Below are 26965 nucleotides of genomic sequence, written 5' to 3' on the forward strand. Positions count from 1 at the left end.
AACGTGACGGCAACAAAAGGCGCAGACGACGACGACGGCGACCGAGACGAAGTCGTCGTCATCGTCGTCGTCTTATCGTGCCGGCTACGAACGTGACACTCGAACGTGATTATGTCAACCGTGTCGTTGTCAGCTTTGATATCAAAGGCCCCCTCACTCACTCACTCACTCACACGGCGCGCTGTCTCTGATATGTTACTCAATAGGCCGTGTCGGGGATTTTAACTGTGCTATCACCGGACTTTTTGGTCAACGAACGACTCTCTCTTTCGCATGCTTAGAACGGTTTTTCGAGAATTCTTCATCTTCGGGGGTTTTTCGTTTAATTCCTGGTGCATTCGCTTGCAGCACGTCGCAGCTGCCGCTCTCATTTGTAGGTCAACAGTTCGGATATATCGGCTTGTCTCCCAGGCAGCTTAATTGCCCAGGTGACAAAATACGTGCGAGGTGTTGCACTTAACACCAAACATAAGTCAAACAATAAGTCTTAAATGCAGTCATTTCCTCTAAACTCCTACCACAAATATACCCTGTAGAGGGCAGTACTGGTGGGGTATGCTTAGAAGTAGCTTGTGTAATTGTACAGACTATTAAACTGAAGTCTCGTCCTTTGAAGAGTCTAGTTATTGATCGGTGTTAAAATGTGTAAATCTATAGATAATTAAGCTATTATTGATATCTGTCTTACAACTATGTTATCGATAGTATTAAGAATAGTAAAAGATAGTCCAAGATATAAAGATAAGTTATGGGTGACATATTGATAACGCTATCAATTGCTACCCAATTCATAAGTTCCTCTAGGCTGTCTTATGGCTCTCGATAACAGTGACATCTATATGTATCGATAACACTTGGGACTATTATATATATTTATCGATTCTTACACGCTCTAGGCTATCTCTTAGCTTAAACGTTCATCCGGGTTCATTTTCTCACACCTTTTTGATTGGCAACTTCAGTTTGTCTGCTTCTTCTTGTTTCCTCTTGTCATTTATCTTGTCAATAGAGCTCGCCCAACTCCCCCGTGTAAGCAGAGAAAAGTGTTATTTGTGCTCCTCCTACTCCTCTTCCTCTTATGTTTCTCCTCTGCTTTTTCTTTTTCTCCATTGAGGTAATTAGAGAAGTCGCAACTTGTTTGCTTTGGAAGCGCACGCCGAAATTAGTTTGTGCCCCAAACCGGGCAGACTTTGTATCTACTTCTTTCTTCTCTCTTTTTTTGGGCTATTTAAAGTCGGTTTCGATTTGGCCATTTGGAAGTGTTCCAAATGTCGTGACTATTTTACTCAGAAATGTGCTAGCCAAAACTAAGAAGAAAAAATAGGAACTGTGCGCGTTCCAATTTATAGTATGTGTGACATGTTGGAAGTGTTGCATAGTTGCTGTGCTTGTTGTTGTTGTTGAGGCAACGTTCATTGACTTTTTGCAAAACAAATTTTAATTTTTGTCAGGTGAGAATTGAACTTATATGAGCTAAATTTCGCGCTTTCTAAAGTTGAGATTTGCTAGAAATCTTTGCCTGCTTGTGAATCAGATATCTGTATATATATATATATATATCTGTATATGTATGTTGATGAACACATACAGCATGCGGCATCTGATTAGGGGCCGTAGGCTGTGCCCATAGTCTAGGGGGCGATAAATATTTAAAAAACGCGGTCGAGGTCACGTACTGACATTTTCGATAATGAATTTAATGTTGTTGTAGCTAGTTAATTGTTGTTGTTGTTGCTGTTGTCATTGTTGTTGTTGTTATTCTTGGCTATTGCTCAACACTGTTCGACAAAAATTTGTGAGTCAACGAACCTCGATCGAGAGACACAGCCCGAGAACTACGTGCCCAGTCTTCATGCTTTATAAATAGCAAAACGCATTAGAAGATCTTTGCGCGAATGTGCGTCATGCTGCCCGACAACAATTGGAGGACAGTCTATGTCTGTGTGTTGCAACTAGCCTAAAGAAGAGCAAGAACAGGAGGAAGTGTGCCCACTGTGCGTGGAATTTATGTGGCCAACAGTCCAATTAGCATTTAGCTGGGCAAAGTCATTTTTCAACTGGCGCCAGCTGGGAAAAATTGCTCGAGTTTATGCTTAATGCAGGCACACAAATCATAAACCAGCTGAAAGCGAATCATAAAGAACTATGTAAATTATGTAAAACTTATTGGAAAACATAAAAAAAATCCCGAAGACGTGATTGCAGTGGGCAAGCGAGCGGAGAATCTGTATAAATGAGCCGTTGACAGCTCTAATAAAAAGCTGCATAAAAAAGCCCAAATATAATGAAAATATTATGAAATGATAGATTAAATGTGTGAAAATATATATAATAAACGAAAATATCTTGAAGAAGCTGCAACGAAAACTATTTGAATGTATTTAACAAGAAAATGAGCAGAAAAAGTTTTATAGAATTTTAAGACTTGAGGCCTCATTACACACACAATATTTTCTACATTTGCTTATAGCTAGTTTTATAGGCTATAGCACTCAGTTAAGCATATTACAATCAGCCATAACAATCGACGTATTATAAATATCAATTCGAAAAATGTTTATAATTCCTGCCCAGTAAACAACCTCTGCACAGACCTTGAAATCGCCATAGAACAATAGAACAACAGAACAATCGACACATTACTTTTGTATACTCGTTTATGAAGTAAAAATAGTATATTGGTTTACTGCGAGATGGATGTCTTTGCAGTTACCGTTGAAATCGTCTATAGATCGACGAACAATGTATATCTTATATTCTCAAACTCTTTAACTCTCTTTATACCGTGAACGAGTATTAAATAGTCGCTTACGCTCGACTTTACCAATCTTACAGTTATAAATTTAGCTAGCAACACCTTAGCATATAAAGCCTTGCCCATTCTGTGCGCTCAATTCCGTGTCTCGCCCACGGTGCATTCACTTTTCTTTAGCCAATAAATTCTCTCTGCCTTCGTCTTGCAACATGTTGCCAACTGGGCGCCTGCTGCATGGCTGCATGGCTGCTGCAGCTGGCTTCAGCTCGCTGCTGGCTGCTGTCTGCTGGCTGCTGGCTGAGTGCATCAAAGTCTCAATTGCAATCACAACACTGTGCAGAAGGTAACATCTCAAGTTCAGCCGCAGATTAGTCACGAACTTTTTACATAAAATTCTGGCTCATATTTATTTTATTATAATTCAAAGTTCTGAAACTGGAGTCGTTCGGCGTTCTCAGTTGGGTGGGTGGCGTGTGCAAAATGCATTAAGAGGCTCGCCAAATTGCCAAGGCGCAGAGTCGTGCCAAGATTGGGGAGTGGAGCCATGTGCCTACAGCCTCCTGCTCCAACTGCAACTCCAACTCTAGCTCGAGTCTTGGCTGAGTTTAAACAAAGAGAAAGGCGTTGCTCTATGGCCAAGCAATTGTTTGGCTTAGCTTGTGTCTGGCTGTTGTTGTTTTTCTTGTGGCTCTCGCTCTTCGGCTCGTAATGAGCCGCAACTATCGCAAATAGGCAGCCGCTTGACTGCCACACCCACGCCGCCTCCACACACCTGCCCAGGTCACAGACGCTTCTTATGGCGGAGGCTTCTCCGCCAAGAACTTGAAACAACTTCATGACTCGTGCGACTTGCCTCTCAGCTAATGGCTATGAATTTGGCTCCGAACTCAAGTTGATTTTTATTTGTGCAAACAGCCAAGCCTCTGAAAGCGAGCCACTCTCCGAGACCCCCTCTTAACGTATCGAACAAGTTCTTTGTCGAGCCACATAATTAGATATTATGATAAAGGCAAAATAACAAAAAATCATAATATTATAATGCCAACAATTTCTGACTCAGCTTGCCGTAATGATGCAGAAAATTATCTAGCGGAAAATTCTTATAAAACAGAATTCGATTTGCGCTCGTTTAAATGCTTAAAGCCAAAGGAAAAGCCATTGAAGTGGAAGTGCTTGACTGAGCGTGGGTGGAGTTAACTATATAAGAAATTAAAGGAAGTTTAGATAAGAAATATTAGCTCTAGCTTGTATGAATGATCCGAGTGAAGAATATGTATAATTTTTATAGTTTAGCATAGTCTATAATAGTTATATTGTCATACTAGCTATGATACTTGGAACAGAGTTGAGTATCCCTTTCTGAATACAAGAATTCGATTTAATTGCATCTATAGTAAAAGTAAAAACTTTCGCGCTTGGTCAAAGCAATTCATCTGTGTTGAAACTTTGACCAAGCTGAAGCTTGTCTCAGCCGCAGCAGCTGCTGCAAAACTTTTATTTATTTCTTTAATCAAATGTCAAAATGTCGATGATAATCATGTGCATAAGATTTGCACGAACTGTGAGGAGAGGCAGAGTGGCAGAGAGGAACAGGCATATGCAAATCGATGGACGAACGCCTTTTTATGACATTTCAATTTGCATTCAGAAAAAGAGAGAGAAAGAGTGGAGTAGGAGAGTCTCTAAAAAAGGTACAAATGAGCAGCGCCCAACAGGTGAAAATTGTAAATTTATGACTTGAGCTGGTGAAATGCACAGGATGCGAACAGTTGCTGCTATAAGTATGTCTGCCAGGTGGGTTTCATTTTACCTGCGACGACTTTGGTCGCTTCATCATATTTATCGATTTCTAATGCTTAAGCTGACAGCTATTGTGGTTGTTGCTGTAGTTGTTGTTGTTGGTGTTGCTGTTTACTTAGCCAACAGACAACATGATGCAAGAGTTCATTGAGGTTAAACTGTTGTATGAAGATCAACGTACGATAACCACACAGCGCGGCAATTGCAAATGTTCATATGTGTGTAAAGTGTATGTATGTGTGTCTAGGTGGGTGTCATTGCGCGGCACGCCCACAGCCCCCTTGGCTTCAACTCTGACCTGCTGCGTGTCAATTACATTTGTAATTATTTTTTACAATTTTTTTTTCCTCCTTTGATAAATTGAATATCGCACGCTTGTCTCTAGCTGTGTGGCTGATGCGGAAAGCCTTTTTAGCCAATACCATTTATCGATTAATCTTCGACAACACAATGGACGGATGCATCATCATTGGCTTATGCAATGTGTGGGATTTGACCTTTGTCTCGCTTGGGGTTCGGGGATTCGTCTGCCGAAAAATGACAAATGAGTGATGAAAATCTAAAACAAAAGCCAATTGCTGCACATAAACGGAAATGGGCAGAGGTAGAGCTTGAGCTGGGGGCAGAGCTGTTGTAGTTTATGATGGGAGAAGTTGAATGCACTGCAAGAAACAGTTGGGCAGGTGTGAAAAGGTTCTGGGCAGACTGAGAAGTTGTAAGTGGCTGAAGAAAGACTTGGAATCAGGGTATTTCTTAGAGTTCTGCTACTATAGATTATATATTATATGTATATATATTATACATATATTAAGCTAAGCCAGTTCAAGTACAGAACCTTTTCGCTCAGTGCATTTAGGTGCAGTCGCTTCATTTAGAGTTCTGTCTAGACTCGTGCGGGCTCTGCTGCGCCCCAAAAGCCAAGCAAAAAGCCCACGCGCTGCACAGGCGAACGTGTGGCGGGGCAACAAGTTTATTGGCAAATGGCAGGGGCAGCTAACGGCGGCTTTGGTTGAGATCACGTGGCCAATGCGCGCGCCATGTTAAGTATACGTCATGTGTGTTCGCTTTCCAATTGACTGTCAAATCGCATTTGACACCTTTCGCATTGAATTCAATTTTCATTTGGTTTCTTTGTCTATTTCCAGGTGTTGTACCATGAAATTGTATCACACGCTCGAGTTGTAAGCGCTTGCATACGTGCCGCCTCCGAAAAGGAACGCGACCAATCGCAGTCACAGTCGCAGTCACAATTACAGTCACAGTCACAGTCACAGCAGCCTGCTTCCTTAACCAGCAACTGCTCCAGCGAATCGACCAGCGACTCGGCGGCGACCAAATCGCATAGTCTTAGCAGCGGCTTTGCCTCTGATGCAGCACAATTGACCACGCCCAGCACCGGAGTTTCGACTGGGCCTGGAGTTGTCGCAGCTGGCGGCAGCAGCAACAACAGCAACAGCAACAGCAACATTACAGCCCATCCAAGAAAGGGTGAAGGCAATTTGGAACGCTTGCGCGATCGTTATCATCTGATCTACTTGAAGGCCTTTGAGCTACAGCTGTGCCTGGATAATTTACTGCGCAAACGCAGCTCTACAGCGGTGAGTCCATAAAATGCTTAACTTTAAATGCAGTTTGTGCATAGATTCGATAGGAACACGAATGAATTGAGACTTTTGAGTTGTTTGATTCAGCTTAAACTCAATTTAAATAGCTTCTTAGCCAAGACAAATGTTTAACTGGTCAAAATCACGATCCCTAGTGGAATATAGATGGATGCCCTGATCTTGAATCTTTGAACTTGAACTACAGATTCGATGCAGAAATAAATCACGAATGAGACTTGTCTTCGTTTTACCTCAAAGAAATTCAGGTTGGATTAGCTCAAAGTTGTCGCCTTTCCGTTTTCTATTTGCAACAGCAAAAAAAATACGTGGAATTCTTGGAAAACTGAAATGAAACCGATGCAACATTGCAACATTGAGTGACTCCTCTTTTGAAGCATTGTGTGTTGGCGCCGGCTTTCCTTTGGCTGCGGCTGCCTTTTGTGTGTCCGCCTCTTGCGGACAGTTGCCAATTGCGGACATTTCTAATTACAAAAGTGTCTCTGCTCGCTGATTTAATTAATTCATTTGGTGAAAATGCCGGCAATGTGCGCTCTGCCAGCGTTTGGCCAAGCTCTGCCCGCGGCACCCAATGGCAGTAGTCGCTTCCATCGACAGAAACACTAAAATCTCTTCGAGAAGTACAATTTCTCCGAGCACAAATAGTTTCGTGATTGTGTCCAATTGGCTTGTTTGGGAATGTGCGCAATGGCAAAGCTATTAAAACTATCGGTTAGCCATTATCGATAAAAAGCGGGCAATTTTCCGCACAAAACGAAATAATAGTGGTAATAATGTTAAATGGAATAACATATGCAAGAAATTGAGGGTAGTTAATGGAGATTAAACGATAAATAATATTGAAAAGAGCTGAAGATATTTTGATGTCGATACCGATAATTGAACTTGAGGTCAGACTACAATATAATCTATCCAATGATTAGAAAAGTCTTATAAATAATTTGCTTCTGCGTCTCTATCGATTCAACACAAGATTCTCAACTCTTCCTTATAGATTTATCGATCTATACAGATCAATAAAGTTCACCCACTTTCTGGCTTCGACTTTCGCATAACGTGTTCCTTTCTAACCTTTCCAACATAATTTCTCAATTCTCTTTATGCCCACACACGCTATTCCTCTCCCTCACTACCTCGCCTCATCTCTTTCGCTCTCTCTATCGGTCTTTATTCATCCCACTCACTTGACAGCTGGCTAGTGAAAGTCTTTGCCTATAATCACATTGACCCAGTTTACAGAGCACTCGAGCTGCGGCAACTCCTCCGGCTGCAGCTCGTGCTCTGATTTGTGCCACTTTAAACGTTTCCTGGGTAAAGTTCTGAGCCACCCCAGACCAACCGGCTTCCATAATAAATAATTGCAAAACGCTTTGTAAAGCCGGTAACAACATTTTAATTGTGTATAATTTAGGAGTTCACAATCGCGATCAGTCGTTCGACCTGTAAAGACGTGAATTCGAACAGCCTTCGCTTAAGCTCTACTGCTGCAGAGTTCTAAAAATAGAACTTTGCGGTGCATTCTTCAACGCAACAGCAACAAAAACCGCACACGCAGCGTTTTCTTATCGCTTGCTTCCGCGTAACTCAATTGCTTTAATTGCAATTTACGAAATTTCGTCGCTTGGCGCGAGTGCGCCTGCACTCAAAAGCACAATCCGCGATGACATCTAATGTCAATAACCTCGCTACAGCTGTAAAGGTAAATGCAGAAATGCAAGCCCAGCTTAACGTTGTGATGGCAAATAGGCAAGCCTCCATCATGCCAATAAACTCAAAAATAGATATCGCCTCCGTGCAAGGCATCACTAACAACAAAAACACGAAACGTAAACAGCCAAATTCACCAAAAACCATCAAGAAAAGGCTCATCTTCGACGAACCAAGCACCAGCAATGCAGCATTAATATCAGAAAATCGATTTTCACTGCTCGTAGAAGAAGATGAAGACTACAGCGAATCACCTGTAGCTCCAGAAGCCCCAGTATTGACCGACCAGCAAACTACTCCGAAACCTCGTCCGCCCCCCATATGGTGTCCAAACATCAAGTCTGTGGCCCTACTTCAACAGATAATAGATAAAGTAATTGATGCTAAATCATACGTAATTAAGCCAAAGAAGAATAACATAGGTGTATTAACCCAATGCAGTGAGGACTATCGCAGAGTTATAGACCACTTTACTAAGCTGGAATTGGAGTTCCACTGCTACCAGCTTAAGGAGGACAAACCATATAGAGTCGTGTTCAAAGGGCTTCACTCCAGCACTGATACAACACTAATTAAAAAGGAATTGGAAACCAAAGGCCACACAATTACAAATGTGCACAACCCACTGAGCCGTATGGACAAAACACCGCTAAATATATTTTTTGTTGACGTGGCTCAGGCCCCCAACAACAAAGAAATTTTGGACATTCGAGTTGTCTGCAGGCAACGCTGCACAGTGGAACTGCCAAGAAGATACAACGACCTGACACAATGCCATCGCTGTCAAGAATTTGGACACACACAACGCTACTGCCACAAAGCTCCCAGATGTGTGCGTTGCGCCGGGAAACACGCATCCAAAGACTGCACCCGCGAAAAGGACCAGGCACCAACTTGTGTGCACTGTGAGTTACAGCACCCAGCCAACTATAAGGGCTGCCAAGTATACAAGCGGTTGCGCAAATTGCAATCCCCAGCACAAAAAAGGAGTCCCACACAAACACCGTCTACGGGTCCGAGTACTGCTTCCGAAATTACAAGGCCCCGGAGCATTACCCAAGCCACGAGCTTTGCAACGCCTATTAGTGGTGTTTCTTACGCACAGGCCGCTAGAGGTGGACCGTCAAATAAGAATACCACAAGTGACACTTTGTTCACTGAAATGCTTCAGCAACAACAACGTCAGTTTGACGCAATTAATGCCGAGCTCAAAGCGATGCGAGAAGTACAATCCCAACAAGCAACCATGCTAAACAGTTTAATGGCCATCATAACCAAGCTTGCCTACAAATAATGGCTTTACGTGTGGGTATCTGGAACGCCAATGGCCTGAGAAACAAGACTCAGGAACTGGCTGCGTTTCTCTCACAAGAAAACATAGATATAATGTTAATAACAGAAACTCATGAGTGCCCCACTACACAAATTTTCGGATACGAACACTATCAGGCTCATGGTGAAGGAGCAAACTGCTTTGGTGGATCCTCAATCCTCATACGAGCAACAATACCGCATACACCTTTACTGCCAATTTGCAACGCAACAATGCAGGTCTCAGCCATCACCCTGCCTACGTCTATTGGAGCGATCGAAGTTGCGTCAATTTATCTTCCGCCAAACACTGGTCTGTGTGATCATCACATGGAACAGGTTCTAGGCCAAAGGTTGAATAAGACCCTCATCGGCGGCGACTGGAATGGATGGCACCCATTTTGGGGAAGCAATAGTGCGAATCGTCGCGGAGAAGTCATATTTGAGGCGATTCAAAACTTACAATTCAGCATATTGGCGACTGGAGCCCCCACCCGTTACCCAATTAATGGACACAGGCCCTCGGCAATCGACTTCGCTGTCTACAAAGGCATCTGTGACCGGCAATTGACCATTGAAGAATCCTTGGACCTATCCTCTGACCACCTGCCACTAATAGTCACAATCCACGCGCAGCCACAGCCCTTGCCCATTAGGAAACAACTACTGCCAGCAGGATCAGATTTAGGAGTCTTTAGGCGCGAGCTCCATTACTCTTTGCACATAGAAATGGAACTTAACACTCCTGAAGACGTGGACTACGCAGCAAACAAACTGCAGGAAGAAATAGTCAAAGCTGCGCACCAAGCCGCCCCACCATCTTGCCAAACAAGACAACAGTCTCCGTACAACATCCCCCTCACCTTGGAGGCCCAACACCTACTAATACACAAAAGATGGGCCAGGAGACGCTGGTTAAGATTACGCACGCCTGATGCCAAATCCATGTACAACGAAGCCACGAGGCATCTTAAAGCTGCTCTCGCCCTGCTTCAAAAGAGGTGTATCAGCGATGCGCTGGTACGAGCTGAATCGCCCACTGACGCAGAGTTTCAATTATGGAAATTTACAAGAAAGCTCAAACGGCAGCCAATACGACGTCATCCCATTCGGAGCATTTCTGGTTCCTGGCACATTGGAGACGAAGCTCAAGCTGAGGCTTTTGCAAACCACCTTCAAGACCAATTCACGCCGGTGATTACCGCAGAGGCCTCAGAAATCGAAGCAACAGAAGACATCGTTCTCTCGCCCCTCCCAGCTGAAGACCAGATAACTGGATGTACAAAAGAAGAGGTTCTTGAACACATCAGAAGAGTGAAGGCAAAAAAATCCCCTGGATATGATCTAATAAACGGCAGAGTCCTTAGAGCACTGCCTGACTCCACCATAGACTACATAACTATGGTGTACAACGCCATGCTCCGCATCCGGCACTTTCCAGCCTGCTGGAAGCGCGCCGTGATTGTGATGATTCCTAAGCCTGGCAAACCCGTGGGAGAAATTGAGTCGTACAGACCAATTAGCCTGTTGCCAGTACTCTCCAAAATATTCGAAAGAATATTTCTGGAACGAGTACTGACACATCTGGGACGCCAGGAGGCCATTCCAAACCATCAGTTTGGCTTCAGGAGACAGCATGGAACACCGGAACAGGTTCACAGAGTTGTGCACCATATCCTTGGAGCCTTTGAAGAAAAGATGTACTGCTCTGCCGTCTTTTTAGACATCAAACAGGCGTTTGATCGAGTTTGGCACCTGGGACTGCTGCAGAAAGTGAGGACCACCCTTCCAGCCCCATTTTTCGCGTTGCTATCCTCATACCTTATTGGAAGAACCTTCCAAGTGTCAAGGGGGCAAACAGTATCCTTGACTAGACCAATTATGGCTGGAGTACCACAGGGTAGTGTTCTAGGCCCAACACTTTATACTTTATTCACAGGAGATATGCCAACTCCCGAGCCAAATATAGGAAGTACAGATGCAGTACTCATAGCGACCTATGCAGATGACACCGCCATCTTATCACGTCACGTATCTGCGCAAGAAGCTTCAGACTCACTACAAAAATATCTGGACTCTTTCGGACGCTGGGCAAAACGGTGGTGTATCACCATTAATGCACAAAAGTCTGTACATACTACCTTCGCCACTAGAAGAGGAGATTGCCCAAGCGTTGCATTGGGGCCCACTATTCCCAAAGCCTCAAAAGTAAAGTACCTTGGTATCACTCTTGACAGAAGGCTGACTTTTAAAGCGCACATAAGTCAAGTAACCTCAAAATGCAAAAGCAAGCTAAAAACCCTCGACTGGATGCTGAGAGCTTCAAGCAAGTTGTCTTACAGCAGCAAGGCCGCCATCTACAAGGCAATAGTTGTCCCAACCTTCGTATATGGTATCTCTCTATGGGGCTCCTCGGCGAAGACTACAAGGAACAAAATTCAGACCCTGCAGAATAAAGCACTACGCAGATGGACTGGAGCCAGCTGGTTTGTAAGAAACTCAGTCTTACATAGGGATTTAGCAATTCCCACAGTTGCTGAACTCATTGGGCGACACAGTTCAAGATACGCGGACAGACTTGCAGCGCATCCTAACCATCTCGCAAGCAACCTGGCTATAAACAACAATAGGCGAAGACTGAAGAGATTGCATCCTCTAGACAATATTAGAACTAATTAAGATAGTAGCTACAAGTGCAGAATAATTGGCATATCTGCCCTCCCATTAGTTAAGGTTTAGAGCTAAATGCGCTATAGAGTCTAAGACAATAAGCTGCAACAAAATAAAGAAATAAATATATTGCCTAATTTAGGAGTGATTGCCGCGCGCTCTCTCTCCCTCTGCGCCGATGCTAGACTCGTGCCGTGCTCTGGGATGTCGTAATTCATGCAAGGCACGCACTGACCCACACGCTCCGGCTGCCCTCTGTAGAGGCGGCAGCTGCTGCTGCTGCTGTTGCCTGTCAAGCCTGCGGCTCTGGAGCATTTCATGTTGCAGCTTGCAACTGCAACGGCAACGGCAACGGCAACTGCTTCATTTGTGGCCAAGTTTCTCCTGAAGCAACAATTTCATTTTCCTGCACATTTCGTTGCGCTCGCTGATGCAACAATTTGCATTCGTTTGTGCCCCCAAGCTAGAAACACGCCCCCTCCTTCCAGCACCGCCCCCTCAATGCTAGCATGACCGATGCAATGAACACGTTGCTGCCATATAATTTGCAACACTTTTCTAGCCGCATTGCCATGCCATGTGCTCCACATATATTTTGGTATACTTGATCTTGGCAACATGTTGCCAGCAACATATGTTGCCATAAAGTGTCGCATTATGTGGCTGCACCGTGAAATATGGCTCATATAAAAGCTAAGTAAAAGTGAAATTTATGCGACCCATTGCAGAGGTCGCAACACACAGACAAACTTCGAACTTGCCACCAGCCGCGGCAGCAGCAGCAGCAGCATCTGTGGAAAGCGACTATAAATGAGGGGAAGACAATGAAGAAGAAAAAGAAAGAAAACACAAATGAAAATAAACCAAATCAAATTTACGACGTGCCCACCGAGACGATCGCGACTTCTCATAAAAATCCATTTTATTTCTGCTGGCCTTTAGACTTCATGCTCCACTCTCCCTTAACTTCCCTCTCTCTCCCTCACAGGCATTGCTTTGTGCGCTTCACCACATTCGATAAACAAATGCAGTTTGCAATCGAATTACATTGATTACACTTGATTATTATATTTGACGGTTTGGCTTCCCTGCTCGAACTCTTGTTTATTCTTGGCCAGAAATTATAGGGTATTATATGTTGTTATTGTACAGATCTTGCAAACTGCAGGCCAATGCACTTTATGATTGATTTAACGGCCACAGCCTGAAGGCCAACTAGCAAGCGAAAGTGTTGAGAGATGAAATTCCCATCTGGCCACATTTGTTGTTGTTGTTCATGTAAAACTTGCTGTTAAATTAAACATGCCTTTGTTAAACTTGAGATGGGAGAGAGATGAACCTGAGACTGTGAACAGCACATTCCTTGACTTTGTTCATGTGAGCTGAGTTTTCGATGCAAATAATTTCTCCAAGAGAACTTTGACTAACTAAACCGAAATGCAACAATTCTATTCAATGTTAATGTAAACTTTTGATAGCTCTTCCAAAATACTCTATGAAATAAATTTGTTTTGCCAACCTTGAGGTAGTTTCTCTCTCTTCTAATGCTATTTTGATCGTTTATCAACACTCAACAAGCGAAGCTAATTGGATTTCCAATCATGAACAAATCGAACAGCCAATTAACGTCGATCAATATAATGTTAACGATTTATGAATTTAATTGCCGCTCGTCAAATATTTAAATGCTGCGGCACATCAATCAAACTGCCCCCAAGCATAAATCAACCGAAATTCGAGCTATGCCAAAAACACTCAAAAGACGGTAGCAAATGCCCGGAAAAAGCCCCAAAAATAAAAGTTCAAATGCAAATTAATAATTTGCCATAGTTCGTTGAGGTACCCTTTGGGCAGCTGAGCGTATTGTAGGTTATGATAAGCTGCTTATACTAAATCTGTAATCTAAAAGACATTCTATTTGGCTGAGACAGTTCAGTTTACCATCAGTCTACAATCCAAAGGTCTTGTTGAAATCGATAAATATCGAATAAGCGAACTCTTAGAAATGAATGTCACTGGCAACATGCATTTAAATTACTCGCAAATGTAGACTGAGACTATGCCTTACAGGATATCTGCTAGTCTGTTCCTTACTTGAGATGTTATTGATAAGTTTCGATAAATATCGTTTGTTAATCTAATCAACTTATTCAAGCCATGTTAAGTAACTTAGAGCTGCGAGTCTCGCCTAGCAACATCTTGTCTCTGCCTAACAGGGTATCTGCTAGTCTGTCAGCTGACACCTGAACACATTTTCTTGTGGTTTTTAAGCCTTTCATAAATCGAACTGCAATCCGAGGCATGAAATTGAACGAATGCGCTTTGAATAATAATTGACGGGCGAACATATGTCTGTCTGGCAAACTGGGCTTTTGCTGTTGTTATTGCTGGTGTTTTATGCCACACGAATCGGAACTGCATTTGCATGTCGAACAACGACAGTTACAAATTGCGACTATTTGAGTTGCGTGTGTGTGTGTGTGTGTATCGTTCGCTTCCCCGGAAAATGCGAAAATTAAATCACAATAATTATGTAAATTTTTTTGCAACAACCTGTAAACGGGGCGTGCCACCCACAATAGCAACGCGGAAGCAGTTGCCACTGCTGTTTGCTGCTGCTGTTGTTGTTGCCGTTGCATGCCACAAAACGCTAAACAATGAGCTATGCATTTACTTACAATTATATATTATGTATATGTAATGCAAAACTATGCTCAGGTTTCACTTTTTTTTTGGAGTAGCGCGCGCGTTGCAAGGCCGTTAAACGGCAGCTGGCCAAAAAGGTAATTACCGCCTCTCGGTCTCACTTTCGTTTTGGGGGTCTGGGCATAGTAATTAGCCGCTAGCCAGCAGCAGCAGCGACCACAACAACACTTAACCAAATGCTGCTTGTAATTGGAAGTTTGGCCAAAAACAAAAAAAACACTCGTCGTGCGGTTAGCAGGCAAATTGGGTGGGTTTTGTGAGAAATTGTTTTATAATGTGGCCACATCCCTAGCCAGCAGCAGGCTGACTGTGGCTGGCTGCCTGCCTGCCTGTCTGACCGTTAGTTGATCCACTTTTAGTGGCAGCTAATGATGCAGCTTGCAACTGAGTTGCTTGGCTTGGCTCGGGTTGCCTTTTGGCTCTCTGTTTCAATTACGCGCACAAATGTCTGCCTCAATCCGCCATTTATTGTTCATTATGCTCTGTGCATTGGCCAACTTTGATTCGGAATCAGATATTAACTAATGGAACGACACGGCTAGCTGATTGCAGTAGAAATATGGCATGCGTTGCGCGTGACGAAATGCTGATTGAAAATGTGTTTCAATTTGTCAAAACAAGTAATAAAAGGAGCTTCAGGATGGGATTTGAAATGATATATGTCAGATGTGAAAGAGTTATGAAAGTAAACTTGAGTTAAGATCTTTGCATAAGTCAATGAAAAGCTGGCAGAAGACGGGCCATATTAATTCGGTAAAGCATCGTTCAGTTTATCAGGCTATCGATAGTTTCCTTACAATCGATATCGATACTTAAATTGAAATGCAAAAGTGAAAGAGATTTCTGTTACTAGAAATACTAGGCATATGAACAAGATTCAAGTTATTAAGTTAGATGTAGATCAACATATTTTCTAACATATTCAATCAAAGGCCAAAAACATTTGTCTGCGAATGATTAATTGCAAAGTCAAACAATGGGAGTCAACGGGAGTTCCTTGAATAGAGGCAGCCAACGGATGAAACCAATAAAACATGTGAAATAGCTCAGAATAATAACAACAAGAGTAAAAGCCACAGACACAGCCACAGCCACAGCCACAGCAGCAACATGGCCAAATTGCTTCATTGTGGCAGCAGCTGGTAAACAGACGACTTCCAATTCCTATAATCGAATCGAGTCGCCTCGAATGGAACGGAAAAAGACGAGCGCAAGTCAAACGAGATGTGGCCGCAATGTAATCAATGGGGAAATTACAATGCAGAAAGCAGCTGAGGAGCTGTGGAGCTGAGAAGCTGCGGAGAGATGAAGCCAAATGTAAACAACTAAATGCCGCCACATAGCAATGGGAGCAGCGGCAGCGGCAGCAACAGCAACCAGCAACATGTTGCTGCTGTGTTTGATGTTGTCAACGCGTCAGACTTACCCACACACACACAGAGACAGACACATAAATCAGCGGCTAATACAACAGGGCAGAAAAACAATGGCAGAGACAAAGACATCTTCGATTGCAACAAGCTGAGCTATACTCTAGCTGCTGCAGGGCATTATAGAGTTCTTGTGAAGCGTATGAGAGAAAGAAGCGTTTATTAAATATATATTTGATTATTTATTAAATCATTTTAACTCTGATTGATAAATATCTAGCAGGCAGTATTAAGGACTCTACTTCTACCAGCTATCGTATGGTCTGTCTAGCTGATTTGTGGGATCTAATCCTTACTATCTAATATATAAAACTCAAATTATAGTACCTTGATATTACCAGCTACCATGGCTATCATCTAGTATTATATATTTTAGTGTCAGGTATTTTTCTGGTATTCAGTATTAAGTGTCTAGTGTCTAGTTCCTAGCATTCCATTTAGTAACTCTCTAGTATATGGTTTTTGTTTATTCTTGTTAGCTATCTCGTGTCTCGTATCTAGTATCTTGTCTGTAGTATGTATGCATCTCTCTTCCTGTCCAATCGCTAATCTTCAGTTTCAGTATTTAGTATTATCTGGTGTCAAAGTTCTGCAGTATATCTTCTATAACTCAGCAGCTAATATCAGATTTCACTGCTCAACTGCCTGTTAGGGTATTTAATTGTCATCCACCCGCAGTTAGCATTTATTTGTAGCTTTTTTGTGGCAATTTCCTGCAATGATATTTGCCGTGCTGCATTTATGGCATATTGACATTTGGCAAATGTCAAAAAGCGGCCTTTGTTTGCATTGTTCAGCTGTCTAACTGCCTATATCTCTAGCTCACTCTCCCAGCCTCACTCCCTCTCTCTCTCTCGGTCTGTCTTTCATTGTCTCGTTATCTCTTTTATTGACTGCAATTGTCAGCCTGTGCTGGCCTACAACTATTCATCATAGCAACACCTTAAATTTAACAACAACAGCAACAACCTGCAATTTATAAGCAATGCGTGGGCCAGCAACACATGCAAAACACACCCACTCACGCACGTGTTGCAGCAACATGTTGCCAGCTGTGCAGCCGCTGTCAGCATATTAGGGTCAATCTAACCACACTGCGAACCTAAATCTGTGCTCAAATATTGTCGCCATTCTAGCAACTGTTGCAGTTGCTGCTGCTGCACCAGGAAATGTTTTCTGCAGCAGCAACAACAGCAGCAGCAGCAATGCTGGTAATAATATTGTTGCTGCGGCGGGTGCTGCTGTTGTCATCGCATACTTTTGCACAGAGGTTGTGTGGCAAAAACTGGGCATGTTGCAAGTTGTTGTCGCTTTCATATGACTTGGAAGTTTTCATGTTGCTGCGGGTTGTCAACGCTTTAGCTGTTGCTGTTGTCATGGCGCTTGTTGCTGTTGTCCATGCCTTCAATATATAAATATTTGCATTTCTGTTGCTTTTGTTGCTATAGCATGCTTTACATAAACTTAAATGCCTGCAAAAGTGCTTATTATTGAAAAGACTTAAATAGATTAATAGCTTATAGATATATTTTGATTTTGGTTGAGTTTAGCTTAGTCACACTTGCCTGTAGATCTATTATACTCGTATATAAGCACTTATCAGCTCGGCCAGACAATCGAAGCTTTTAAAGGCCTTGAATTGATTTGTTTATGATATAATTATTCATAAACATTACACAGCGCGAAAAAAGTTGATTTTTATAAGAGTATGTAACTAAGAGAAGGTTCGAGCTTGATATGCGATAATTTTTAACGCTCCTTAACACTATACTAACTATGTGAACTCAGCTGTTTATTGCGGAAACTTGATGAAACTTTGTATATATGAAAAGCTTGTTAAAAGAAGAAGACGCAATATATGAACTCTGAACTCTAAAGAAGCTGCTCGAAAACATAAAATAAAGCCCTTTGCTAAGAAAAGCTTGATACATAAGAAATACTATAAACTTTATGATGTATGCTCGATCTACAGAGTATTACATAGATCATAGAAAAGCTATAAGGTCTCTATAGTATTTCATACATAAGAAGTTTGGCATGATTGAAATGCAAGTTCGTTACACAGTAGCTACTGTACCCTCCTTCCATGTACCTAATTTTCCTAAGTGTACAAATGATCAAGCACCTTTTAACTGAGCTGTCAGCTATAATTTCCAATGTTTGTTTACTTCGTATATGGGCATACATTATACAAACAATTTTCCAGTTGCAGCTCACGTTTTCGTTTTCTTCTCGTTTCTTGATTGCACGACAATTATACGCCCCCTGCGAACATTATATGTTAATAGAGTTAAGCTCCACATCGATGACATGAAAGCATTTAGTGATAATTAAATGTTGGCGTGTGAGAAATTCATAATTTCAAATAGCAAATAGATAGAAGAAGAGAGAGAAGAAAAAACAGTAGCCAAGCAAAAAGCACTTGTAAAAATTTCCCACACACATTTTGAGTAAAGAGAAACACAAAAAACTTATCGAGCAATCGCAATTCGAGTTGTTTTTCATGTTGGTAAAAAAAAATAAAGTTCTTTGGAAAAGAGAGAGAGAAAATGACATGAGAATTGTGACAGAACGAAAGATTGCGTGTTGCTGTTGCTGTTGCTGTTAGTGTGGTTTCACTGTACGTGGCTGATGCTTATCTTGGGTCCTAATGATAGTTTTAGCACAGGCCGAAGCTAAGCGCAGCTGCGGGCAAATGAGGTGCTAAGCTGGCAACATACAAGAGCAGCAACAGCAACATACAACAACATAGCACGTCACGTGTCCAACTGCACAGCCACGCCCCCCATTGCCCGCCTGCTGCATTCGTTTCGCGTGAAGTGCGTTGCGATAAACTTGAACTTAATTTCCAGCTAAAGAAACGAAGGCAGTCAAAGGCAGGCAACAAAGGAAACAACCGCCAGACAAAGCAGCGAACAGGCGTTGCCACCTTTTTGATGGGATCTTAGTGTATGTGTGTGTGTGTGTGTAAATGCATTTTGCATAATAAGTTCATAAATTGTGAGCCCGACGGAGCCAACAGCTCTGAGCTGTGGGCGAAAAGGCAAAAGAGAATTTAAACTGGCATAAGGAAAAAAGGTTTAATGGCTTTCTTTGGCTTGTCATTCGATTTTATTGGATTAAGTTAACTAAAAATATTCAGCTAAGCGATCTAAATGCGAGTGCTAATCCTACTCAGCTGAGTTGATTCGACTTCTATTTGTTTATCATTTAATGGACTTGTAGTGCCCATTGGAATTTCGCCTTCAATTTGTCTGTCTGGCCTAATTACAGCTGCTGCTGTGTTTTCAAAGGAAAACGATCTTTGTTGTCTTCGCGAACGTAAACAAACTCATCAGAAGGCGCCTCTCAGTAGTGTTTGAAAAGCTGCCAATACGCTATAAATCATGACTGGATACCCTGGAATTGCTTGAGTAGGGCAGAGAAGGGCCTGGGGAGAAGGAGATAGGTAGAAGAAGCTGAAAGTACCAAGAACTGTATCTGTATTCGTTTCAAGCCATACGATCCATACGATCCACAAATATCGATCTCTGATATAATAGATATATATATTGCTTTTATATGAATACTAGATAATGCATTCATGGTAAGATTGTATATATCTTGAGCTTACTAAGCTACCTCCCAGATTATGAACCATATTAGTTTATAATGCTAGGTACCTTCTATGGAAGATCGTCTAAGTAACATCAATCATTTCCTAGGGTATTCAACTCTTGAGCAACTAAACTCTACCAGCTCTGCCATGTTTATGGGCGGCGCAAGACTTGCCCATGGCGCATACTCTTAATAGAAGCTGACCTTCAGCAGGCGTCGTTAACATGGAATTCCGCTGCCCTGAACACAAATTACCCTAAAGATTACGCAAATTTACAGAAATGAGAAAAAGAACATGTTAAGCATTAAAATTTTACAGTTTGCGATGAGCTAATAATGAAATTTTCTAATTTTTATGAGCTGCAAAGCGGATGCGATTGTGAATGAATTGTAACTGGGCGTTGGGACTGCGGCGGGTTGGCAAGGTCAACTGAGGTTAAGCTGCCAACTAGTTGCTTTCCCAAATGTTGAGCACTTGTGTTTTTCGTGTGTGTTTCAAGAGGCTTCAAGGCCCGCCCTCGCATTAGATGAGTACCCGCCACCCCCTCCCACAGCCACCCACATGACGTGTGCTTTTCCTCCTCCGCCTGCTGCTTATTTCTTTTCATTTTCTTTTTGGATTATCTATCATCTGTCTGGGCAACTGCTTGTCGTGTTTTCTTTTCTTTTTCATATATATTTTATGTCTGTTTGTCTGGCACTTGGCCCCGGCGCAGCAATTGAAAGCAATTATAACATATGCGAAGAAGGAAACTCGCAACAGTCATCGCGTTACGTGATGGGAAATTGTGTTGGAAATGTGTGAAAATTGTGAAAATTGTGAAAATGCGACTGACCAGCGGCTGCTTGAGCAATATTTATGCTTTCCTCAGATCCAAATCAAGTTGGCCAATTAAAAACTGAAATTCATATTGCAGACAATGCAGACGAGTTGTTGCACTCAGCTATACCCTGTAAACTTCATTTTGTAGATATTCAACTCTCTTCTCTATTCTCTCTCTTCTGCTACTCAACACTGATTACTCAACCTCTCCATTCGCTTCTCATTTCTACCAAATACAGAACGGCTTGGATGAGGACGACGACGACACCGAAGACGATTCATTTGGCTACGAAGGCGAAGACGGCGAAGGCGACGCAGCCACCGAGGACGACCTGAACGAGGTTGTTTCCGATTTGGATTTGGAGTGCGAGAGCGCGCCCAGCCACAACTCGACGGAGTTGCTGCAGCGCTGTCAACTATCTGCCACCGAGATTGTCGTTGCCAGCGTTCAGGCCGAGGATCAGTCACGCGATTGTATCGCAACCCAAAAGGTAAACAAAGCCAAATACAAATACATTTGCATATACGCCAAATTTGAGCGTTCTTCTCTTCTTGTATGTTTGTTAGTTTGTAGTTGTTGTGTATGTTGTTATTGCTAGTTAGAATAGTTGTGCATGCCTTCTACAGTATTGTCAACTTATTTCGAGCCTAAAAATAAAAACCTAACCCTCAACCGATTATTCCTAACTGCAAACATTATTCCTAAACAAACAGCCAAGAACTTGAGCTTGCAAATGAAGCGAACTTTACGATAAACGCGTTGACCTGGCGCTTGATGCTTGCTTGCCTGATCTTTACAGTTATGCCACCAAAAAGTTGAAAATGATGAGACATCATTATGGAAAAACACTTTTGGGTATGGCACAGTCAAAAGAAATTCCATATTTGATATGAATCATACGATTTAAGCCAAGTTGGCAGCCCTAAATGAATATCTTTGCCTCTGCTTCACAAGCTGAAACCCCACTTCTAAAATGGAAGAGTTGGCCGAGTTGGCAGCTCTTCCTCTTCTACAGTTTTACTGCAAAAGAAAGTTCAAGTCGATAAATTCAATATGCAAATTTAAAGAGGTGAATCGTCAGAGTTTGCCTTTGGCTTAAGAAGCTAACATTTAGAGTATTTTCGACTCTTCTAGAGGCAAGCAGTCTTAGTAAGGTTTCCCGTTAATTTCTAAAACAGAAACAGACAGATTCAACACAAGTTGGCAGCACGGTTTATCCATTTTCCGCAGAGCTATCAGTTTTCCCAGCCTGATCCCAAATCCAAGCTTCCACTCTCAAAAGTATCCACGAATCTGATATTTAGGCACAAATTTTCGCGCGAGTTGGCAGCACTGCAGCAGCATGCAAATACTGTTATCGCTTATATGTGTGTATGTGTGTGCGTATGAGTCTGCGTGAGCCTCTAACTGCCTGCCAATGCCAATTTGCCTAACCAATCTTTGTTCCACACAAACACAAACAAAAACAAAAATCCCAAACCAAACGCAGCCTGGTGACGAGGCGGACGAAGAAGACGACGACGACGCCGACGTTGTTGACTTTGTGATTGCCAAGCGCGCCTGGCGTCCGGGCAAAAGTAACCACCACAACCACCTCAGCCACAACAGCAACTCGGCAGCTGCAGCAGCGACGCTCACCGACTTTGAGGCTGACTCCGAGAGCAGCGATCTGGAGCAGGTGCAGCAGTTGAGGCGAGGCGGAGGAGGCGTTGGCGCCTGCTGTAGCAGCAGCTTTGGAGGTAACTCCATCAATCAGCGTTTGGCACAGCTCGCTGTGGGTCATGTGAATATGTCGCACGCCATCAACAGCAGCAACAGCATCAACGGCAACAACAGCGGCAACGGAAGCAGCTCAACGCCCAACTTAACGAATTTGTCGCTGTTGCAGACGCGACACGGCAACAAGATGCTGCCGCCCCAATGCCACAGCAGCCACAACGGCAAGTCGAAGAGCATTGCCGTCGCTGTGATTACGCCCAATACTCATCATACTAATGGGCATCATAATGCCCATGGTCATGGTCATGGTCATGCGCACGATCTGAACAAGTCGCCAACTGTGCTGAGAAAGTCGCAAATGCATCGCAGTCATAATGACACCTCCAAGTTCAATCGATCCAATCGCAAGTCCAAGAATTGCGCCATTTTCTACTTCAAGCACTTGGATACGGACAATGAGACGAGCGGCGCCGGCACCGATCCAGCTGGAGAGGATCATGAGGTGGAACGTGCCAGCGAAGTAAGTACCGTTAGCAGTCAAGGTGAACGGTCTTTCATGGTGTTGGTATCGACTCTAGCCCAATCATCAGCCAAAGCGAATTCGTTGCGGTTATCGACTTATCGGCAATCGACGCAAAAAACACCCATGCCGAATGCACTTCAATTTGCATGTGATTTTGCATGTGTTAAATTGTTTTTTTTTGTTTCTTTCTGTATATCCAAAAACTAACCAGAAACGTATATATATAAATATATAATTAATTTATATATTTTCTCTAATCTTTGGCATGCCTAACAATTTCTTAATTAACTTTTGCTGCTCATTATCTGGTAGTCCATACATAATGCTACATCATTAATCATTAATCATTAAACGAGTTCCGACCCGCGCCTGGGGCTATAGTGACTCGACTCATGTCAGAGTTCTGGCAGTTCTTTAGCCTCTTGAACATGGTTCCGTGTATGGCAAATGGATTTTCTATTTGTCGATTTTTCCATGAACTTGAGCTTTGAGTGCATAACCAAAGCTTACTTAGTTCAAAGATTATCTAATCAAAGTGAGTTTCTATTAGAAATATCTAAGCAAACGATTAATTATCTAAGTGACCTAAACCTTTGGGCAATTGAAGTAGTAGAAAGTAGTTAGAACTTCACACTGCTGGGTATAAATGAAGAGGTCACAATAAAACGGAAAGGAAGAAGAAAGGAAAGAAGTAAGGAAGGAAGGGAATAAGAAAGGTAGATATAAAGATATAAAGAACGAAATGAAGGAAGTAAAGAAAGAAAGAAAGTAGGAAGAAAGGAAGGATGGAAGGAAGGAAGGAAGGAAGGAATGAAGAAAGGAAGAAAGAAAGGATGGAATTAAGGAATCAAGGTTGGATGGAAGGAAGGAAGAAAGAAAGATTGAAAGGAAAGAAGAATTGAACAGATTAAGGCAACGAGGATGGAAGGAAGAAAGGTGGACAAGAAAGAAAAAATGAAGAAATAAAGCAAGGAAGCAGGGAAGGAAGAAAGTTTGATAAGCTGGACCCGCATCAACAGTGAGTTTCATCTGTTTGTCTTCTACTAATCTAAACAGTCTCGCAAGGCTCAAGACATATGAAAATAAGTTAGTTCATGGCAATATATTTTTAAATCAATGAAGCTCTCATTTATATATATACATATATACAAGAGGAATCCTTAAATCGGATTACTATATACCATATAAGATAGCGGTCAAAGAGGGGCTTATCTTTCCTGTTTCCATAATTAAAAACGTCACGGCGAGAATTTGTTTAAGGAATGCAGAAATTAATTTTAAACAAATGAAATTCAGTTATTTGAGTGACAAGTGGGAGTTGACGCTGGGACCTGTGTTCACCTGTTGCTGCTGCAGCTCCTGCAACAGCTGCTGTTGCTGTTTGCTCTTTGCTCCTCCGAGCAGCTAGCCAGGTGATGAGTGCATTGGCTGCATGCAAAGCCTAAGGTCACCAAGACAAGCCAAACGAAACGTCACAGCATTAATATAAATTGCAAACAGAGAAAACGACAACTGCAACAGCAACAGCAGCAGCAGCAACAACAACAACTGACAGCCATTTGTTAGAGGGCGGCACGGCGGCAACTCCTACTCTGAGCAGAGGTTGCAGCAGGCCATGGCCGCGATGGCAGAGGCAACCGGCATTTGAGACGAGCTCAAAAGATTTTTGCCACTCAGCAGCAGCAACAACAATTTGTAGCTGCAATTGTTGCTGTTGCCGTTGCCGTTGCCGTTGCTGTTGCTGTTGCTGTGACTACAAGTTACAATTTGCCATTTTGCGCAAGTAACGCTAATTAAACTTCATTTTCTACTACTTCATCTTCATCTTGCTGTGCCAAGCATTGCCACAGCTACAGCAACAGCCACAGTTGAAGCCTGCAACTGCGACGTTGGCCCACACAGTTTTTGCTTTTGCTTTTGCTTTTGGTTCATTTGTATATTCCATACTAAGTTTTTTGCTTTAACCTTCCTTTAGATACTGAAATCGGCTGATGCCTCATCGGATGACGACGACGAGGGTTGGCTCTACACGGCAGCAACAGGCGCAGCAGCAACGGTTACTGTTACTGCTGCGGCAGCAACATCTACTGTCGATGGTCTGCAGTCGGCTGCCATCTCATCGACAACGTCTGGCGCCGTTGCCGGAGTCAGCGACGACTCTGATAAGGAGAACAAGGAGACGCTGTTGACCACGTCGGCAACCGCAACCTCAACATCAACAGCAACGCCAACAACAATAATAGCAACTGTTGGCAACGCAACTGTTGTTGCTGTTGGCGGCAGCAGCAGCAACTACGACAGCAGCAGCGCCTGCTCCTCGTCCAATTCGAACGGTGTCCACACGGAGACCTCGACCACCTCACGGGTTACCCAAATGCAGCGCAACATTGTCGACATGGACATTCAGTTTGAAATCAATGGCAGCGCCAGCGATGGCAGCAACAGCAACATGAGACACATCATTAGCAACAATTGCTACAAACAAATGCAATGCGACAGTGAGAACAACAACACCAGTCAGAAGCAGCAGCAGCAGCAGCAACTGAATGCCAACAACAATAATCACAAGCAACCACAACAGCAGTCGCGCTTCGACTCTAAACAGCAGCAACAGCAACAGCAACAGCAACTGAAGCGGAATCTAGAGAACGCGGCTGAGGCATCTGTTGCTGATAACACAAATGGAAATGCAGCACAGGTGAGTAAAGCGAGTCAAGTGTTGGTTGAGACAATGTTATCAAAACTTTTCAAGTTAAATTAGCTTATGGGAATAGGATAAACAGATATATAAATATATAAATATATTAATTATATAAATTTCTATAGAATGGATACTTACGACAGCGTTATATATATATATATGTATAGACAAGTCAAATGGAGCACCTTAGAGAATGCCTAGTTCTTTATACCTTTATACGAGGTATACCTATCGTTTGGTTGTCGTTAACGGAAGGACATTCGAGTATGTTCTTGATAGTCTAAAGCCCTAAACTTGCCAGTATTGCCAACTTTTCAATACCTCTTAGTGTCCAACAATCAATAGGCCATGCGAATATGTAGCATGTAGTCATTCGAGTATATTTTAGGCTTCATTGTGTACTCCTAGGATGCCCAGTTATCGTTGCCATAGCTTGACAACCTGACCATTATCGCAACATACTTAGCAACGTCTCCCGCAGCTGCACAGCTTGAAACTGCATGTCAATTGGTTGCATGATGTTCATTACCATAACGAGAGTGGATTTAGGCTTAATCTTTCATCCGTTCATTTATTTGCTAATAGCCTGCCAGATAAACGTGGCTAATAAGACAAGAGCTGAGCTGAGCTGGGCTGAGAACTCAAGTGTTATTATGCCCTTACCATTTATGTATAGACCACAAAAATTTAAAAATTCGCAAATACAAATCGTAGACAGCAGGCAGCAAAGTGTGCAACAGCGACGTGCCACACAGGTTCCCACAGTCTCGGACTGTTGAGTTCGAGTTTGAGTTTGAGTTTGAGTTGCATTCGATTTCGATCCGATCGCTGACTTGCTGTCTGTCTGCCAAGCAGAGTCTCGCTCCCTCTCTCTGTCTCTCGCTCTCGCGCTGACTTGTGTCAATAAAGTTGCTGCTTTGTTGGTTGTTGCTTGCAACTTTGTTTGCCATTAGCCCAAAACCAAGTAGTTTAAAAGAGGAGGAGGAGGTAGCAAGGGCGGGGGTTGGTGGGGCGTCTGTAGCGAGGCACCTTTTCAATAAATGGCTACCGCCTCTTTTTCCTACTGCGCTGCTTTCTGGTTTCCCCTGCACCTGATGATTAAGCAGTTGGGTTAATGAAAGCGAATCATGCACCAACTGCGCGATCGACTCCCGTCCCGGCAGCAGCTGCCATTCAAAATTGATGCCCAACTATTGACTGCCGACTGCTGCTGCGCTGCTGCTGGGCTGCACTGACTGTCAGTCAGACAGAGAGACAGGCAGACAGACGGACAGACGGACAGTCAGTCAGACAGTCAGTCAGAGCTGGCGATAGTCCAGGAAAAACTGAGCAGCGCACGTCAAAAATGGGAAAGTACGAAATTAACTAAAAACGTGTGATTTATTTCTTCATTGCGGCATACAAAATATAAAGAAACAAAGGCAAACTCAAGTCGAAAGAGTGCTCTAGTCGGGAGTGAACGACGCAAAGATGCCCTCTTATTAAATATATATGCATTCCCTAGGGGTATTCCTTATGTTTCCTTTACTGAGAGTATCAAAATAGTTTCATAATACCTTGACCTCTGTGACATCTTTAGCCTCTAATAACTAGAAAATGT

General features: G+C 42.8%; 1 protein-coding gene across 1 annotated transcript in view; it reads left to right on the top strand.

Moving 5' to 3' along the window:
- LOC111601126 overlaps positions 1 to 26965 on the top strand; it is a 153057-nt gene that overhangs the window by 100254 nt on the left and 25838 nt on the right. Inside the window, exons 6-10 of the mRNA XM_030225782.1 lie at positions 5701 to 6153; positions 20661 to 20912; positions 21912 to 22661; positions 24640 to 25209; positions 25246 to 25362. Of these exons, the coding sequence (XP_030081642.1) occupies positions 5701 to 6153; positions 20661 to 20912; positions 21912 to 22661; positions 24640 to 25209; positions 25246 to 25362 (2142 nt within the window). The remainder of the gene's footprint in view (positions 1 to 5700; positions 6154 to 20660; positions 20913 to 21911; positions 22662 to 24639; positions 25210 to 25245; positions 25363 to 26965) is intronic.

Source organism: Drosophila hydei, unplaced genomic scaffold (assembly GCF_003285905.1).
Source record: "Drosophila hydei strain 15085-1641.00,03,60 unplaced genomic scaffold, DhydRS2 tig00008140-arrow-arrow-pilon, whole genome shotgun sequence".
Taxonomy (NCBI): domain Eukaryota; kingdom Metazoa; phylum Arthropoda; class Insecta; order Diptera; family Drosophilidae; genus Drosophila; species Drosophila hydei.